Consider the following 19,056-nt stretch of genomic DNA (forward strand, 5'->3'; position numbering starts at 1 on the left):
ATTAAGGTTAATGTAAAAAAGGAATGCATAAACTCTTTTATAGAGGAAGAATTGCTACTCAAGATAAAATACAATACAGTTTAAATTACAAAAAATTTTTTTGGTGCAGTTTCTCAAACATTTTCAAGGATTTTGTAACGACTCCAACTGCGGAACTCACCCAGAGTGTTGATAGAGAGGAGTAACATTGCTTCCGTTCAAAAGGGAGACTAAACCATTGAATTGTTAATTTCCTTTGGCTGGCAGTTAGTTTGTATCGGAAATTCCAGAGGAAGTATAAATGCTTAGGGGATATTTTGACAGATATGTCATGATCTGTATAATTTGCTATTTGCCTGTTTGTCGATCAGGTGCATACCACTGTCTCATGGAATTGAGGAATATATTTTGTAATGTTTAGTTTAGCATGTTTATATTTGTTAAATAAATTAATTTATCTTTGTTCTTGTCTAGTGCATCTTAAATACCTTCTGAAGCTATCTTTTGGAATTAGTGCAGGAGTCTCTGAAAATCGTGGTTGATGCCCTAGTCTCCAGTATTTACTTCCTGCCACGGATTTTATTTTTCCAAAGAGCAGCAGCAGAAGGTGCATCTGCATAAGAAGGCTATGCAGCTCCTTCAGGGTGAGTAGCCAAATTTTTCAACACAAAATAAGCACCTTTAAAGCACTCAAAAAATATTATTAAGCACTTTTAGGCAGGGTTGGCAAGTTTTTGACAATAATTTGTCAATTGAGTTTTTGACAATAACTTATGTCAAAAAACCTTTTGACATAGTTTTTGACAATTGTCCAAAACCCAAAATTTTGAAGCAAGGATAATTATTGGCTATTTTATAAACGAAATATTTTTAAATTAACATACATGTAAAATTACAAGTGTTCCATCAATTATGTACTTGAAATATTTTAACATAAAACTCTTTTCATTTTGAAAATTACTGTCAAAAACCCAAATATTGGTGCATGAAATATTAAATAATTATAAATAAAAATGAGTCAAATTGCAATTTATCAAATCCCTTAATTTGCTTCCTTATTGAAAATAAAAACTCAAAAACAATTATCTTATTAAAAATCACTTAACAATCATCTTATTTTTGACACGTAAAATTTCATTTACGTTTTCATTTACTTCCGATTTTACTCCTTTTTTTTCTACAAAGCGAGCGATTAAAAAAAATTAGTTTTGAAGCCCTCTGTATTTTAAATTCATTTTTCAGTTTCGTATGAATAAGACTGAAATTGGAAACAGTTCTTTCGATTGATGCTCAGTTGCAGACTAGAATGTTGACCTACTAAACTTTTAAAACATAACAAAAAAAATGTAATTAGTAAATTTATTCTAATAACTGTGCTAAATATTGATATTAACTGAATGGGCGGATCTAAAAAATTATTAATTTACTTAAGCAAACATTTACATTTTTTGCAAATTATAATTAGTTTATTTATCAGGAAATATTCCTCAGTTATTATACTCCCGAATATTCCTCAGTTTATTTATCAGGGAATCATTCCTGATTTATTGGAAATGCAGAAAATTCTCAGTCTCTAATATTTTCTCAGAACAAAGTTTTTTTTTTATTCTTTATTATTTTTTTTAAATAGAAATTTCCCATAATTTTTTAAATTTTTCCTTCTCTTTCTTTTAGCACAATAACTTTTTCAAAATAATTTAGGAGAGTAAAGTTTATATAAGAAAAGAAATTTGTTTGATTTAATATAATTCTTGATTAAACAAGCACATGCTAAATATTATTAGAAATCAAAATATATTGAAATAGTAATAATTTATTAAAATGAAGGTTCCACATATAACTCATAAACTTAAGGAATTCAAACTAAGAAATACACAAATTGACATTTAATGCTTATTTAACAAGGAAAAATGAGCAAAAAGACACATTTTCTCACAATAAAATTTTTTGTAGGATTTCTTCTAGACCGAAATTTCCTTCATTTCTAACATTTTGTTAACCAGCGTATAAGTAATAATAAGTAACATTAAGAATAAAAAAAAATTATAAGTTGAGATTAGACAGTTATTGGCAACCACTTAATTTAAAAAGTCTGCCTAAATCTGCTTAATCTAAAAATTCTGCATAAAATAATTAAAATCAATACTTAGATTGATAATAATTAACAACTCAGAGTTATTACTAATTTAAATATTTAATATACCTTTATGGAGTTAGATTGGAAGCAGTCAGAAATGAACACCTCTATGATACTTTTCCCATTAATTGTGGACGGTGTTCTGCTCATGAAATCCAGAATATTAGGATTGTTCATTCCAAGACAGGAACAAAGAAGTATCTGAATTCTTCCTTCTTGGGCTTTTAGATTTAGCTGAAGTTCTTCTGTTTCAACTATTCCCTTGGAAAAAAAAAAACATACAAAATGAATGAAATTTAAAATGTTTGTCTTTTTTCTTATTAATACTTTAAATAATTTATTTATTACAATTATATGCATAATACGTACAATACAAATAAAATATTCTAAATAACACGAATGTCATGGTTTCATATTAAATATAATTGGAATACATGATTTAAATAAATAGAGAAAACTTTGAAAATTGCAAATAAACATATTTTAAAAGTTTTGATGTATTAAAAAAATATCAATTTTGTTAATGTACCAATTCTATTAAAAATGTATGTATTCTTATTTATCCTATTTTAAAGTTTTAGATAAATTGCAAGTTTTTTTAGGAGTTTTTTCTAATAATATTTTTAAAGATTAGAACACACATAATATTTTTCTTTTTACAATTATACATAAGTTTAATAACTACATTTTAAAAATACTAAATCCCATATTCAGAGAATCATTTGTAAAAAAAACACATTTCCAGTCACTTTTCAAATTTTAAAATTTCTTTCCCCAAATTTTTTTGATTTATTTCCTTTTTTTTAAAAATAAAATCTCAGGTACACATAATTTACTTTTATTCCCCCCTTCTGCCTTTAAGATAGCTAAACATTTATATTACTTAGAGCACTCTTTAAAAGTAGTTGAAAGGACTGTACACTAACTCAAAATACTAAAATTTTGCATACATACTGTTCTTAAGAAATCTTAACAAAAACAAAAACTTTCACAAAAAATTTGAAATAACCCTTGTATTTATAAGCAATTCATTTTTCTCCAAAACTTAATTTATTTCTATAATGGAGTTTTCAAAATTAGCGAAAACAATGAAATACTGAATTACTTAACAGAAATAAAGATAAATAAATTTCTTACTGCAAAAAATAGCATTTTTTTAAAATTGTAAGCATTTTTAGTCTAATTTTTACAATTTTTAGCCCAGAAAGGAGGCAAAAGATTAATCTAGAGACTAAAGAATTAGTTGACAACTTTATTTTGTTGCCACAAAGATTTAAGATACTTCAACTTATGAGTCTACCTTAATATGGAGTATAGTGAGCAGAAGAATAAAATTATGCTAATAAAAGATTGGACAACACATATTTATCTTTCAAAGATAAGCTAGATTGATTTAGTAAAAAAAAAAATTTCAAGCAAAATTACCAGAGATTCTAGAGATTCTTTAAAAATAGCATAGGTCTCTAAACAGTCAATACTCCACATATTACAAGTAAATCCCTCTTTTAAAAGTGTGGAACTTTTTTCGATCAAATCTTTTCCAGTAATCAGCATCAATCCATGGCTAACTTCTTCAGGATCCTAAGGAAAGAAGTCAACAGTGACAAAGATATGCAGAAACACTTTGATTATCCTAAGTAATAATAATATAATATAGTTTTATATTATATAAAGATTTATATTTTACTAGATATTATATTTTATTTGCTCATATTACTGAGGAAAAATTGCTCTTAATCTATTTTCTGCAATTAATTAGTGATTTTTTAAAAAAAAAATAAGTAGTAGAGCTATATAGTACATGGAGAAAAATATTCTGGTATAATTACCGTACTGTATGAAAAGGACATTTCTGGTAAAATAAAAATATGATTTGGATGATAAAATAAAAATATAAGGTATTTATAAATCGATATATGGTTACAGTTTACCAATATTTATGGTGACTTACAGTTCTTATTAACAACCATTTAGTAAAATATGCTAAACTGAAAACTGAATTTAACCGAATAAATTATTTTTATGCCATGCTCTAAGGAATCATGATTAATTTTACCACAATTACCAAATTTTATCACTTATTATAATGCTATATTTTATGATTAATTTTATCAAAATCATTACCAAAGGGTTGCGGTAAAAATTTCAGAGCTTTTTGGTTTTCCTATAGAACAAGGAACACAGTAAATGTAATCATAATCTGGTAGTTTTGACCATACTTTTTTCTCAATGTACAATAGTAGATCTTTGTTAAGCAAACCTTAAAACACGAAGCCTTGCATTTTATAGAACATTTCACATGCTATTAACATAGAAATATACATATGCAACAAACCAATATTAATGCTTTAAAAATCTTTTAAATATTAATATTTTAAAACACAAAAATTTGCAATTATGTATTGGTTATTAAAAAAAATGAAATTATCCAGAACATAAGAAAAGAAATCAAACAAATTTATCCATTTTGGTAAGCTTTCAGATAGCAAAGTAAATGCTACTTACAGAATTGCATTATAGAGTTTTAATTTATTTATCTTTACTTTTAACACGGTTATTTAAGAAATGCCTTTTTGTAAATAGGCTAAAATTTTACTTAAACTATTCCTGAAGACAGTAAAATTTTTTCACAATCTTTTTAATTAACCATTTGTACGAAACACCTAATTCTTAATTATTAACAGATTTAATTGATTTTAAAAGAAATGATTTATATGAGCTTGGAAACTTAGTAAAATTTTCTCTTAATTCAATTTGCACTATGGTATCATATTTTTCTTGCAACAGTAAAATAACATGCTTCAACTTATTCAAAGTAGAAGCCACAATGCTCAAATAAAACATGAGATGATTTTCTTCAAATGCACCACAACTTGGGCCAAGAACATCTCAGTAAGCTTCCTTCAAAGGAACTTATCAGGTGCCAGGGTCTGCATGCTGATCTTTAATATTGTTCTTTTTGTTGTATGCTAACAAAAGTGACCTTTTAAACAGGGTTTGAGTTATCACATCTAAAAATCTACAAGAGCTATCTACACAGGTGATAAAAAAAAGAAGAAAAAAAAAACAAAGGTAGAAATTTACAAATTTCTTTGAAACTGACTTCGGTTAACAGAAGAATTCTACTGAGCAGTTGTTGTGAAGGATTGGGATTAGATTCCTGGCGGTGGCTTGAATCTCACTCAGCTTCAGATTGATAGGTATCAACATTGACAACCTTTGAAAAGAAATTTACAAATTTCTTTGAAACTGACTTCGGTTAACAGAAGAATTCTACTGAGCAGTTGTTGTGAAGGATTAGGATTAGATTCCTTGAATCCCACTCAGCTTCAGATCGATGGGTCATTTAGTTCACGATCACCTTGACTGTGAACTAAAAGTTGTTGCATGCAATGGCGACATTGAAACTATAAACTTTTTAGATGTTTATATTTTCCATTTTGTCATTTCCAGAAATTTTAGATATTTACCTTTTCAATTTTCCCCATTTTTGGAGAAATTTAAATTGAAAGTTGAAATAAGTAAGAAGAATAGAAAGGAATGGAGTCTAATAATATCTTTTAGTTGCTGGTCCTTCAAATCAGTGGAATCTTGGAATCATTAAAATTTTTTAATTTTTACCTGTGGCAGAGGATAAAAGATTACTAAAAAAATGGATTAATTGCTTTATATCCAACAAATGAAGACATTTAGAACTATATAATAAGCAGTAAAATATGTCATACAAATAAGTGTTTTTGAAAATTAAGTGATTCAACAAAAACAACAATTGAATGATATGATCATTCAAAATCATTAAGAGGTTACCAAATTGAAGAAAATGTGCCGGTTTCTATTTTTCTTTTATCACCCATTGAAAAAAGTTTCTTCGACTTTTATGAAAGTTTAAACATCACAAAATGCAAAGTAATTTTAAAAGAAATTTTTAAGTAAAGCAAACAAGTACAAAATAGTACAAGTTATTACTTACATTAAATTCTTCAATCCTGAGAATTTTTTAAAATAATGAAAATTAATAATTTTAATAAATATGCATGCTTAAACGTTAGTTATGATTAAAAACTCATAACTATATACTTTTGAATTTATTATCACACTGTTGAAACTTCGAACTTTGTAACATTTACTTTAAAAGCTGAAAAAATTCTTTAATTTTAATACAATAAAAAATTCTCTGAAAAGAACTTTTCGACTAGAACCAATCAATTTGATAATAGAAGGGTATGTACCCTGTAGTGGCAAGTTATTAAGAAAGCTGTGCAAGTTGACTTCTCAAACTTCTCTGCAATAAAAAATTCTTCGTAGAGAATTTTTCAACTGGAACCAATAAATTTGGTGTAAGTTGGCCACTGTTGGAAAACAATGTGATGGCCCATTTAGAGAAGTGGTGAACTTGTAGAAGAGGAATTTAAATATTTTTGCCAGTTTGGTACTAGATCTTTAAGATAAAATTTGTTAGGTGATTAACTCAACAGGTTTCACTGTGTTATTAATGCTAGCATAACTATTTTTTTTCATAAATCAATCATAAAGACAGAGAGGTAAATATTTTTCATGCCATGCATATGCAAATTCATCGATGACTGCAATATCTAAAATTATCCATCAAGTTAATTTTTTGCTAAGCTTAGAAGTAAGTTGGGCTGATCAAATTCCAATACAGTCAGGATGCAAATTTTCAACTTATCATCGAGGTAGTTGTTTACTAAAAAACATTACATAAAATTGTCTCATCACACAGAAAATTTTAATAGTACTTCATTAACAAAATCAATAAAAAAGCATCATCTTATAAATACAAATTCAGTCAGACCTTAATAATTTGAACTGAAGTTTTACAATATTTTTTGATAATTCAAAAAAGGATTTTTTTCTTCATATTTTTTATTCCCTCAATGCTAAAATCACCTTGTTTTAGAAAACCTTTTCAGCACTTTCTTTAATAATGTGTATTTCTTCATCCTATTGCTGAAATTGTAACTAGCGATTATACAAACTAAAGAAGGCACATACAAATATTAGTTTTGATTTTTATCAGTTTATTATTTTTTTATTATATACTTTCCAAAAGGCATATAAACAAAGAGTTTCATTCAATTTTTGATGATAATTTTTATCTTTATTGTATTGAAGTTAACATAACAACATAACAGTCATAACAACATTCTAACATTGCATTATAGGAACTGTAAAATTATGCAAACTTCACTCACCAAACAATATACATTTAAAAGGCGTTTAATCAGCACTCTGCTTGACGGTTTGTCTAGTAGTGGCTTTTTCTAAAGGAAAAAAAAAAGGAATAAATCAACCTAAAGAGAAAAGATACAAAATAATAATAATATAAATTGGTGCTAAGACCAATTTTTTCCTAAAAAAAAATCTTTTGAATAAGTTTTGTCCTCAAGTTCATTATTTTAAACTACATAATAATAGATGAAGTTAATTTCAGAGAAATAACAAAGAATTTTTTTCATAAATATATTTATAAACACATCAATCTACATGATAAATAACTTGTCAATATTCAAAAAATTTAAAAAAATCAATCTACTACAGTTAAACTAATAGATGATGCACATGAAAAAATAATTACACACATAAAACACAACATTTAAAAAAAAAAAATTAAAAAAAATTTTTTTTTTTCTAAGATTTCATTTTGTACCTAATAACAGATTTAATTAATTACAGTAAAATGACACAAATTTTTTTTTTATAAAAAATAGTTTATGCATAATGAATAAATTGTTAAAATTCATGTTTTAATGAAAACAAATTGCTACAATTTGGGAAACTAATAAATTATGCATATAACAAAATAATAACAGATCAAAGACAATATTTTTTTGTCTAAAAATTCTTTTTGGTTAAGTTTTGCTTTAATTTAACTACCTAATAACAAGTTAGCTCCAGTGAAATGACAACTAATATTTTTCATAAAAAATTGCTCACAAATAACTACACGATGAATCCATTAGGACTAGAAATAAGTTTCTTTGCAAACTTAAGATGTTTTTAAACTAAACACCACTATTGAAAACTATTTACAGAACGGTAGAAAAGAGATGAAGAAATAAACTTACATTGCCTTCTTTATCCTTCACATTGCGTTTATGCCAAGCCAATATAACATCAATAATATCCACTACAAGCACAGATTTCTTACTATTGCCAATAGATAACAAATCAACAAAGTTAACCATTTCTTCAATGATGTCTGACTTGAAATCATAAAATGCCTACAAAAGTTTAAAGAAAATTGTTATCTACAGTGTGGCTTTGAGGAGAGTTCCTCCAGACTAAGAGTCTGTCTGCTATGGTAACAAGCGAGAGTACATTTCCAATGGGGATGCAATGGAGGTATGAAGCCGTTGATAGGTTAACTTACCCTGACCTATGCCATGATCAAGACAAATCTATTCACCCCACACCCCTAACTGAAGTGACTTTTCTTCGTAACTGTGGTTACAACCACGATGCAAGACTAATGTCTGGAGGAATTCTCTTGAAAGCTGCACTATATAGACAGGGGGGCTGTGAATTTTTATTTTTGAAAGTGGAGAAATTTGAATGAAATTGCTTGAATTGTTGACTGAAGAACTCAGATATTCAAAATCTGATTTCTTAGGAGCTATTCTTACGATTTCTTTCAAATTTTTTGCCATATGGAATAAAATTCTTTTAAATGATTTGTATACCTCACATTTCACAATCTTTATAGTTATAACAATAAAACAGTACATGTGTACTACAAATTATTTTTGCATGAAATTATCTTTGGATAAACAAAATTTATAATTGTGCACAAAAATGTTTCTATTTGTTTAAGAAGTTCTCAAGGTATGGCGAAGTACACATAAAATGAAATTAATATTAAGGGCTCGAACTTTTGACTGCACTCCTAAACAAACAATTGGGACTAACAATTCCCAGATTGCGGACACCCTCTATATTTTGGCAGTCATACGTCAAAAAAAAAGTATACTTATTCAGAGAAAGTACGTTTTTGGGTGTGATTTTGTAGATTAAAACATTGTCTGCATTAACTAATAAGTATATTTGAGCAAACTGTGTAATTCATTTTTTGTGTAAGTACACAAAAAATGAAATTAATATTAAGGGCTCCAGCTTTTGACTGCACTCCTGAACAAACAATTGGGACTAGCAATTCCCAGATTGCGGACACCCCCTATATTTTGGCAGTCATACTTAAAAAAAGTATACTTATTCAGAGAAAGTACGTTTTTGGGTGTGATTTTGTAGATTAAAACATTGTCTGCATTAACTAATAAGTATATTTAAGGCAGGGTTCGTTGATTTAAATCAGCTTGATTTAAATCACGATTTAAATCAAATGATTTTTTTAAAAAAAATCATTGATTTAAATCAACTAATTTTTTTATTTATATATATTGATTTTTAAAGTTAAAAAACAGTGTTTTAAATTTTTGATACTTTTATTGTTTTCTTTTCTTAGTATTAAAATTTAATTTAAATAAATTGCTGCATTAATTAATTTTAGTTAACGAAATTACTTTCTTGGTGTGTGTTAAATTCCAACACATTTGAAATTACATTTTTAAAAATCTTTTGATTCTTGAGATTGAAAGTACAGATTAAAGTAAACATTTAATGCTGTCTTAATATAGACTTGCATAGCTGTAGAAAGTAATTAATAAACATGAATTTNCAAAAAAAAAGTATACTTATTCAGAGAAAGTACGTTTTTGGGTGTGATTTTGTAGATTAAAACATTGTCTGCATTAACTAATAAGTATATTTGAGCAAACTGCATACCTGCCAACTCTTCCGAATTTTCCGGAAGATTTTATTTTCATATTTAAAGTGGTAGCAATACTCAGGTTATTCCAATTAACTTTTTGAATTATAATGATAATTACAAATGAGTTTGACCACCACTACATATAAATAAATATATGAAAGCATAATAATCCTTTCGCAAGCAATTTTCGACGGGATCAAAATATAAATATACTTTTGAGTCAGATTGTTTTTCTTTTATTGTTTTACAACCACTCTGAAAATTCATTCTCGGAAAGAGTGAAAGTTGGCAGGTATAAAACTGTGTAATTCATTTTTTGTGTAAGTACACAAAAAATGAAATTAATATTAAGGGCTCGAGCTTTTGACTGCACTCCTGAACAAACAATTGGGACTAACAATTCCCAGATTGCGGACACCCTCTATATTTTGGCAGTCATACGTCAAAAAAAAAGTATACTTATTCAGAGAAAGTACGTTTTTGGGTGTGATTTTGTAGATTAAAACATTGTCTGCATTAACTAATAAGTATATTTGAGCAAGCTGTGTAATTCATTTTTTGTGTAAGTACACAAAAAATGAAATTAATATTAAGGGCTCGAACTTTTGACTGCACTCCTGAACAAACAATTGGGACTAACAATTCCCAGATTGCGGACACCCTCTATATTTTGGCAGTCATACGTCAAAAAAAAGTATACTTATTCAGAGAAAGTACGTTTTTGGGTGTGATTTTGTAGATTAAAACATTGTCTGCATTAACTAATAAGAATATTTGAGCAAGCTGTGTAATTCATTTTTTGTGTAAGTACACAAAAAATGAAATTAATATTAAGGGCTCGAACTTTTGACTGCACTCCTGAACAAACAATTGGGACTAACAATTCCCAGATTGCGGACACCCTCTATATTTTGGCAGTCATACTTAAAAAAAAAAAGTATACTTATTCAGAGAAAGTACGCTTTTGGGTGTGATTTTGTAGATTAAAACATTGTCTGCATTGACTAATAAGTATATTTAAGGTCACCCCATCAAGCCATTAAGGTTGAATCATACTACATAAAAATTTGATCAAAAGTTCTTCAAAGTGCTTTGTTTTTTAAAAAAAATTTTAATAGTATTTTTCACAAAAAAAAATCAGTTAGAAAATAGTTTTTCTTACAAATTTACTCACAATGGAATTATGTGACTCTGTGTATTGCTATTAAATAGAAAAACATTACATTAAACAGAAAAATGTGACATTAAATAGAAAAATGTTAAAAGAAAGTCAACTAAAGGAAAAAACAGATAAAATAGGGAAATTCCCTTACCTCATAATGTTGGGTAACTGTTCTCAAAATAAAAGCTTTTTTAACCAAGACTTTACATTCAAGTGCTTTTAAAATCGTGACTTTTAATATTTTGAAACCCTCTTTGGAACTCATACAGATTTGAATAGAATTCTTTAATGCATCTTTAGTAATTGAGCGCCACTGAGACTGGTAAATATCAAACAAATTGTGAAACACCTGAAAAAAAATTTAAAAAATAATTAAAATTTATATTTTTTTCACTCACTACAGATGAAAGACAAAGCAAAAAGTAAACATCAGTTTTTTTAATAAGTATATGGAAATAATACTTCCCATTAATTTCATGAGTACTTAAATGTTGATATGAAGCTATTTTCCCATCCATGACTTATGCAACCCTCTTTTAATAGTTTTAAAAAACAAATTAATTTTAGTATTATGCTTTTATAAATTTTTATGATATCTATTCATAACAAATTAAAGACAAACAAAAACTAAATATTAGTTTTTTTTTTCATAAGAATATGGGAATAATACTTCCCACTAATTTCATTAACCCCTTAACGATCGGCAATTTTCAAGAAAACGGTCATAAAAGTGTTTATTTTGCCAAATACACATATTCGATTAGTGCTGACATCTAGTTTAAAATAAATTAACTATCTACAATTACCTTAAAAATATCTTGGTACTTCCAAGTACTCAATATTTAAATCTCAATGGGTAGCCATTTCCCCATCTATGACTTACCCAACCATCTTCTGATTAAAAAAAAAAAATCACAATAACTTCACTTCTATTCAATAAAACAGAAATTATAAATTTAGTTATTTATAATCACAGAAGTGCAAGTTTAAGGCCAATTCTTACAGTTGTTAAAATTTTGAAAATCGAATCCACCTTCCAACCAAAACAAATAAATAAATGGCCTTAAAAAGCAAATTAATTTTAGTATTTTGCCTTCATGAATTTTTTTTTATAAATCAATATCAATTTCAAAGATATTTCAATACTATAAAATAACTGAAAAATGACCCTTCAGAGGGTAAAAAATGTTATAATTTAGTCAAAAACGAGACTAGAATTTTTGTTCATTAAAGTAATTAATAATAAATCAAATCACAGCTGCCAACTTGTTAAAAACAAAAATAGGAACACAAAGAATGATATCACAATGAATAAATCAGGGGTAATTAATGAATGAATCAGGGGTAAAGAATGAATGAAACAGGAGTAATTATGACACAAAGTGGAAAACATAGTTTCAGAAATGAAAATGTCGATATCGAAATATCAATCTTTAAACCATATACGTTTCAAATTTAATATGATTTTTTGAACTAACAGTTTTAATTAAATTACTTACTAATGAAGAATATCACACCTTAAAGTAATTAATTCAAGGAAAAACTTACTTTTTACAAGAATCGCAATATTGGATTTGAAAATCGCGTAAATATGAATCGCAATATTAAATTTTAAAATTGAGTGCATATGAATCGCAATGTTGGATTTTTAAATCGCGTAAATATGAATAACGATGCATAATTTTTAGGTCACGTGAATATGAAAATAGATGTTTGATATTACAACTGCGTGAATACAAATTGTAATATTAGATTCTAAAAATGTGAAAATACAAATCGCGACATTGGATTTGTAACTCATTGTAACGTTAGCGTCCATTTTTTCTTGCAGGTTACATAATGGACAAAAGGGGCTTGAAAAAATTTTGATTCTGTACAGGTGTTTTGATAAGCAGTCATGGCCAGTGGCAAGGCGAAAGAGGGCCACAGATTTTTCTCTTGGCCATGACGGAATATCTTTAATTCCTTCCAGCCAGTCCTTATCCTTATTTGCTTCTTGGAGTTTTGCCTCAAATGTTGTTCGAAGAGAGATTTTCATTAGCCTTTTTGCGGTGTAGAAAGGATCTGGCTTAAGAGATATTTGTAGAAGCTTGGCGGCTTTTTTGGCCAAGAAGTCTGCAGTTTCGTTTCCTTGAAGTTCACAGTGCGCTGGTATCCATTGCATGGCGACATTTTTGTTGTGTTTGTGAAGCCTGCTTAAAAAAATACTTAAAATCTAAAATAAAAAATCGGTACACCAGTACATATTTAAATTAATAAAAGGTAACAAAAATCATTTAAAAATATTACCAAGTTATTGAATAAATAAGGAAATTCTGGATACAATTTTTTGTAGGTCTGTCTCAATACAATTTTCTGTCTCAAGGAGATTTCTAACAAGTTACATTAATCAGTAAATCATGATTCTTACCCTATCAATTGTTTTTTGATCCAAAGTATCCATAGTATTGTCCTTTTGATCTGAAGTTTGTGAATGAAGTATTAAACTAAGCAGTAAATAGCCATAACTTCTAACAACATTAAATACATTTAGTTGATGGTGGTTTGAAAAATCTTGTAAAGGCTCCAAAACGTTCTGCGGTCTGAAATGGAACAAACTCATGAAATGAATAAAATGAAGGAAATATAAATTACATTTACTATGAAGAAACTTTATATAAATATCAATGTCTTGATTAAATTGGCATAAATTACATGAATGCAATAAGACTGACAAGCATTTAAATTTTAATACTGGGTGCACAAATAATTTCTTAATGTGCACTTAATACTGGAATACAAATGTTGTTCCATCAGCTGCATAGCTATATATTGCCAACCTAAATAACTAACAATGTTAAAATTATTATTTAACATGTATATTAATTATTATTAAAAATATCTTGCAGAAAGATATTAGTGCTAGAGATTTTTGTTACAGAAAGCCCAAAACTGACTTAACAAGGAGATGAAATTTTTTCAGAAAAACCATGCTTGCTTCAAAACCAGAAATTTTTTTTCTGAAATTGTATAAAATCTATTTCAATCTTATTCAAATTCCTCCTAATTGATGCATAATAATTATTTTTTAAGACTGTATTATATCTTCTGTAAAATAAATGAAATAATTATTATATATTTTGTTTAAAAAGTTGGACAATTAAGAATTTTAGTTAATTTTGTATTATTCATATACTGAAGCTGCATTAAATAAGTTGGTTTCTAATGATAGTATTATGTTAATTAAATTTATTGTTCCTAACGCTTCCAAGGTAAAAGTTGTAGCTATAAACTGTTTTGAAAGTGCGAAGTTGCTGCTTCAAACTGTTCCTAACATACAATCATATTTATGTAGTAATTAATTAACAATTGTATATCTCAATTATATTAGTACAGTTTTTGAAAAATATTAGTTGCAATAAAAGTCAGCGTTTTAATTCAGATGGTCTCTTTTTGGATGATTTAAAAAAAGAAAAAAAAATAGATTGGCTTTTTTTGGTTGGCTGAAATCTGGCAGTCTTGATCAAATAAGCTCAGACAGTAGCACAAAGTCTATAAAGTATGAAATTTTCTCTTCCAGCTCAATAGCGATTTAAAAAGGATACTGGAGCATTTTTATGTTCCAGTTTTTTTTTTTTTGCGTATCCAAATATGCTTTTATCTCATTTAAGGCTGTAGTTCAAGATCCAGAATCAATAAAGTCTAAAATGTTCTCCAAAAACTCAATAGCAAGCTAAAAAAAAGGAACTGGAACATTTTTTTTACCCAACTTATTATTAATCAATAATAGATTGGTATTAATTAATGATAGGTTAATATGAGAATTAATTAATAATAGACAAATATGAGAAGTACATTTTACAGGAATAAAAGTTTCAGCTTTACCTTATACAATTTTTTAAAGAGGCTTTAGTATTATTCTTCATAATGCAACTTGAAAGCTGCAACAGTATCAAGTCCAAATCTGGTGTAGTATTTTCTGATTTCATATAATCCCATAATTTTGATGTTTCAAATGATATAGTTTCAGTTTTTTCCCTTTCATCAGTCAGTTCGGTAATATGAGAAAATGATGGTATTATTAAGTGCCTTAAAATATTTATCTTCACATCATTATCTAGGTTTTCCCTGTCAAAAATTCTTAGTAGCAGTTCTTCTTGTTCCAAAGTAGACATCTTTGAAATAAATAAATGAGGAAGGTCTTTAAAAAATGAAAGTTGCGGTAGAAAACATCCAGTTGCTACTCTAAAAATCATAAATAGTAATTCAGTTTTCGATACTAAGCTCAATAATTCAGGTTCTACGTAGTTCAATAATTTAGATTTTGATATTGAACTCAATAATCTAGGATTTGAAACTAAATGTAATAATTTAGCTTTTGATACTAAACTCAATAATTCAGGTTTTAAGCCTTCTAAATTCAATGATAACAAATTCAATAATTCGGTTTTTGATTTATGATCAAATAATTCTAATTCTGATATTAAATTTAAAAAATTTGGTTCTGATATTAGGTTAAATAATCCTGCTTGTGGTATTAAGTTCAGTAATTCAGGTTTTGATAAGTCATGAGAAAAAAAGCTTAAGAAACACTTTGCTATAATCATATATTCTTCCAAATTAATGAAATCTGCTTTTGAGTTTAGGGATTTGAAATCAGCATCTCTCCAAATAGTTAATAATTCTGGCAATAAATCTGTCTGTTGAATTATGAAATGTTTGTTGTATTTACATAAAATACTGATAATCCTCAAAGCCCAACACTGATGTTCACTCAGATGTAAGGTTTTTGAAGATCGGTTAAGCATTTTCTTTAAAATGACAGTATTTTTTTCTAAACACAGGCGGATATCCTTTTCATGGCAGCTCTTTAATACAAACTGTAAAAGAGAAAAGAAAACAAAAGAAATTATTGGTGAATTAAAAAAAAATATACTCGTAGAAGAAAAAATAGATGCAGCTTTTTTTCTTGTTTCGAAGTTGCACTAAACAGTTTTTTCTTAATTTTTACACCGAAAATTCAAAAAAATATTCAATAACAAATCGAAGAAAAAAAATTTACAAAACTATACAAAAATATATATTCATATAAGAAAAGATAATATGCAGCTTTTTTTTCTAAATTTTTTTATTGAATTTTCAAACAAAGAGACAAGAAATTTGCACTGAACAGCTTTTTCTCAACTTTTACATTAAAAATATATATATATACAATAAGAAATTAAAAACAAATATAAAAAAATACTCATATAAGAAAAGATATGATGCAGATTTTTTTCCCATTGCATCGAATTTGCAAATACATTTGCACTAAACATATTTTTTTTATTTTAAATATAAAAATTTCCAAGATAACCATGATTTACAACAAAAGAAGCTAACTTGGTAGGAAAGTTCTTTCTCTTACTATATCACAGTTTTATTAGGTTGTTTTTAAAACATTATGAAAATGGGTTCTAGTAAGGAATACATCCAACTTAAGCGTTGGTAATACCAATTCTCTAAGTAGTCAATTTAGTTGTTGGTGGGGGAAAGCAAAGATCAGGCATCGTCAAGATCAGTTCTAGACCATGTAACAACTGTGGAGGATGACTAAAAGCAGCTAATTGACTGCAGTTCTTACGTTCTCGATCAGATACAAGTTTGGAAACCTGGATAGCCAATCTTGGTCCATATGGCTCAGGGTTGGTTTTTTGCCAGCAGAAACTGGTTATAACCGGTAAAAACAGGCAGAAACTAAAAAGACGTTTATATCAGTTCTACTAATTGCTTAATGACATTTTGTTTAAGTAAACTGAAAAATGTAACTCCATGTGACTGTAACAAACTTTTCAATTCATTGCTTGTAAATATATATTATTTTGCTTATATTGAATACATAGAGTGTAGTATATCAAATATTTATATAAAACAAATCGGCCCCATTTCCTGAAACTTATTTTTCCAGTCAAGTTTTGACAACTACCCCAGCTGCTACATGGTGATTCAGTTTTAAAAAATTATGCAATAGATGAAAGTTTCACAAATCTCGCTTGTTCCTTGATGGCAATGCCTGCTAGTTCTGCTGGACTTGAAAGAATCTTCTCAAATTTCTCGTTCGTGCATAGCAAATTGAGAAATTGTTTAGGTTTAGAAACTGCATCAAAACTTGTCTTTTGTTATAGATTACTGCAGAGTGCAAACAATGTAATATTTGATTTTGAATGGTGATAATTTTGTAAATAAATTGTACTTTGCTTAACATTTAATTGTTTTTTTCTATGAATTATCCATTGTATGTCAATCTCAGTACTTACTTTTATGTCATTTTCTGAATTTCTGCCACAAATGCGGCAGAAAAGGGTTTCTACCATGCCGGTTTTAACCGGCTTCTACCAGTGGTTTTAACCACCTCGGCAGAAACTTGTCAACCTTGATATGGCTGCTCATTGTTATCGATTGAAATGAAATCACAATCAATTGAATCCCTAAAAGGGAAAACACAGGACACATCTCAATGCTTAAACCCACAAGAGTTTCTCTTTCCAAAATATTGAGGGGTTGGCAGCCATCCAACAAGATTCCTTTCCGGATCAAATTTTTCTCTCCATAATGGTTCATTTCTCTATAAAGTGGAGATAAAGTTTCGAATTCCTGGGCTTCTTTACATAAAAGTATCAACCATGACTCCGATACTGTTGTTGCCAGTCTTTTGTGATTTAGCGTCAACTAGCTTAAATTAAAGAGTTTGTGAACCCTGAAAAAAATCAAGTTGGTGGGAAAACATGTAGGATGTATTCACGATTTTCCTTCCATGCCCCTGATATTCCTTGTGTAGTTGATGGCACTGCTTCTGGTTTGAGTATAGAGTAAAGATATATTCTTAGAATCTGTGCTTGTTCTTTTTTTAGTGAATCAACTGAATCTTATTTAATTTTAATCGTTATAAACAATTGACCACATAGCTAAGGATTTTCTAGAATGTGAAGATATTTGCCAGCTAGATCACCAGATCTGAAACTGATAGAAAATGGTTGGAACAACCACAAAACACAAGTTGCGTTTCTCGGTCTTTCTCTATTGTCTTTATACAAGCGGAAGCAAAGATTATTCCATGAGTGGTCTTCATCCAATTTTGCTCTGACAACTTCATCGAAAGCATGGAAATTTGATGCTACTAATTAGTGGTGGACACATTCCTAGGTGGAACCCATTTTGTTTATATTTTTGAAAAACAATTTGCTTATAAAATTGGATTATCCTGCAAAGTTTACTTTTTCTTTTTGTTGTAAATATTGTTTGAGTTAGAAATTACATGAACTTCCACATGGCTATCCCAAAAGTACAGTTTAGTGCACATTACCTTCAAATTTCATTTGATTTAAAATTAAACGCATAAAACAAAATGTACTATAAATTTTGAAAGGGCAGTGTAGCAGTAAAGTAATTTCACTTTTTGAAAGGAAAAAAAAAGTAAATATATCCTCACATTGAGTTTCTTTTTAAAAGCTATTCTGCCCTATAGTGAAAATTTAAGATAAACAACTTTATGGAATGTCTCGTATAAAATATTTAAAGAAATTATAACATGAAAATGAAAGCATTTTTTAAAATAATTTGTACTCAAGGAACAGAATATCTTCTTTACATTTTCATAATAAGATTCATTTCCTTAACTTTCGATTTTTTAGCGTAAAAATGTAGCGTTAGTTTGATAATATAATTTTTTTTAAAAAACAATTTTTAAAGTATGTCAAAGAATGCATAAGGCTGTATAGAAATAAAAAAAACTCGTATAGGTACCTTCAATACAACTATTACAGCAATAAATAATGACTTCAATGCTTTGACCAGGATACTTTTCACAACTGCTTAAGTTTCAAATTTAATTTTCAGAAAAAGAAGTTGCAGAGCGTTTTAAAAAAAGTTGCATTTTAAAGCAGATAAAATTATTAAATAATTCATAATTTAGAAATTTTTCCCACTCCTCAAAATTAATAAAAATAATTTTATATCATTATATTAAAAAATTTG

At 27.8% G+C, this 19,056-nt stretch overlaps 1 protein-coding gene across 1 annotated transcript in view; it reads right to left on the minus strand.

The window, feature by feature from the left end:
• The window catches only part of LOC107455334 (transformation/transcription domain-associated protein), a 166,289-nt gene that overhangs the window by 70,898 nt on the left and 76,335 nt on the right, over positions 1-19,056 (minus strand). Inside the window, exons 35-41 of the mRNA XM_071182634.1 lie at positions 14,929-15,923; positions 13,475-13,646; positions 11,216-11,413; positions 8,203-8,358; positions 7,330-7,398; positions 3,542-3,697; positions 2,183-2,377 (exon numbers count right to left, since the gene is read on the minus strand). Of these exons, the coding sequence (XP_071038735.1) occupies positions 2,183-2,377; positions 3,542-3,697; positions 7,330-7,398; positions 8,203-8,358; positions 11,216-11,413; positions 13,475-13,646; positions 14,929-15,923 (1,941 nt within the window). The remainder of the gene's footprint in view (positions 1-2,182; positions 2,378-3,541; positions 3,698-7,329; positions 7,399-8,202; positions 8,359-11,215; positions 11,414-13,474; positions 13,647-14,928; positions 15,924-19,056) is intronic.

Source organism: Parasteatoda tepidariorum, chromosome 6, assembly GCF_043381705.1.
Source record: "Parasteatoda tepidariorum isolate YZ-2023 chromosome 6, CAS_Ptep_4.0, whole genome shotgun sequence".
NCBI classification, from domain to species: Eukaryota; Metazoa; Arthropoda; class Arachnida; order Araneae; family Theridiidae; genus Parasteatoda; species Parasteatoda tepidariorum.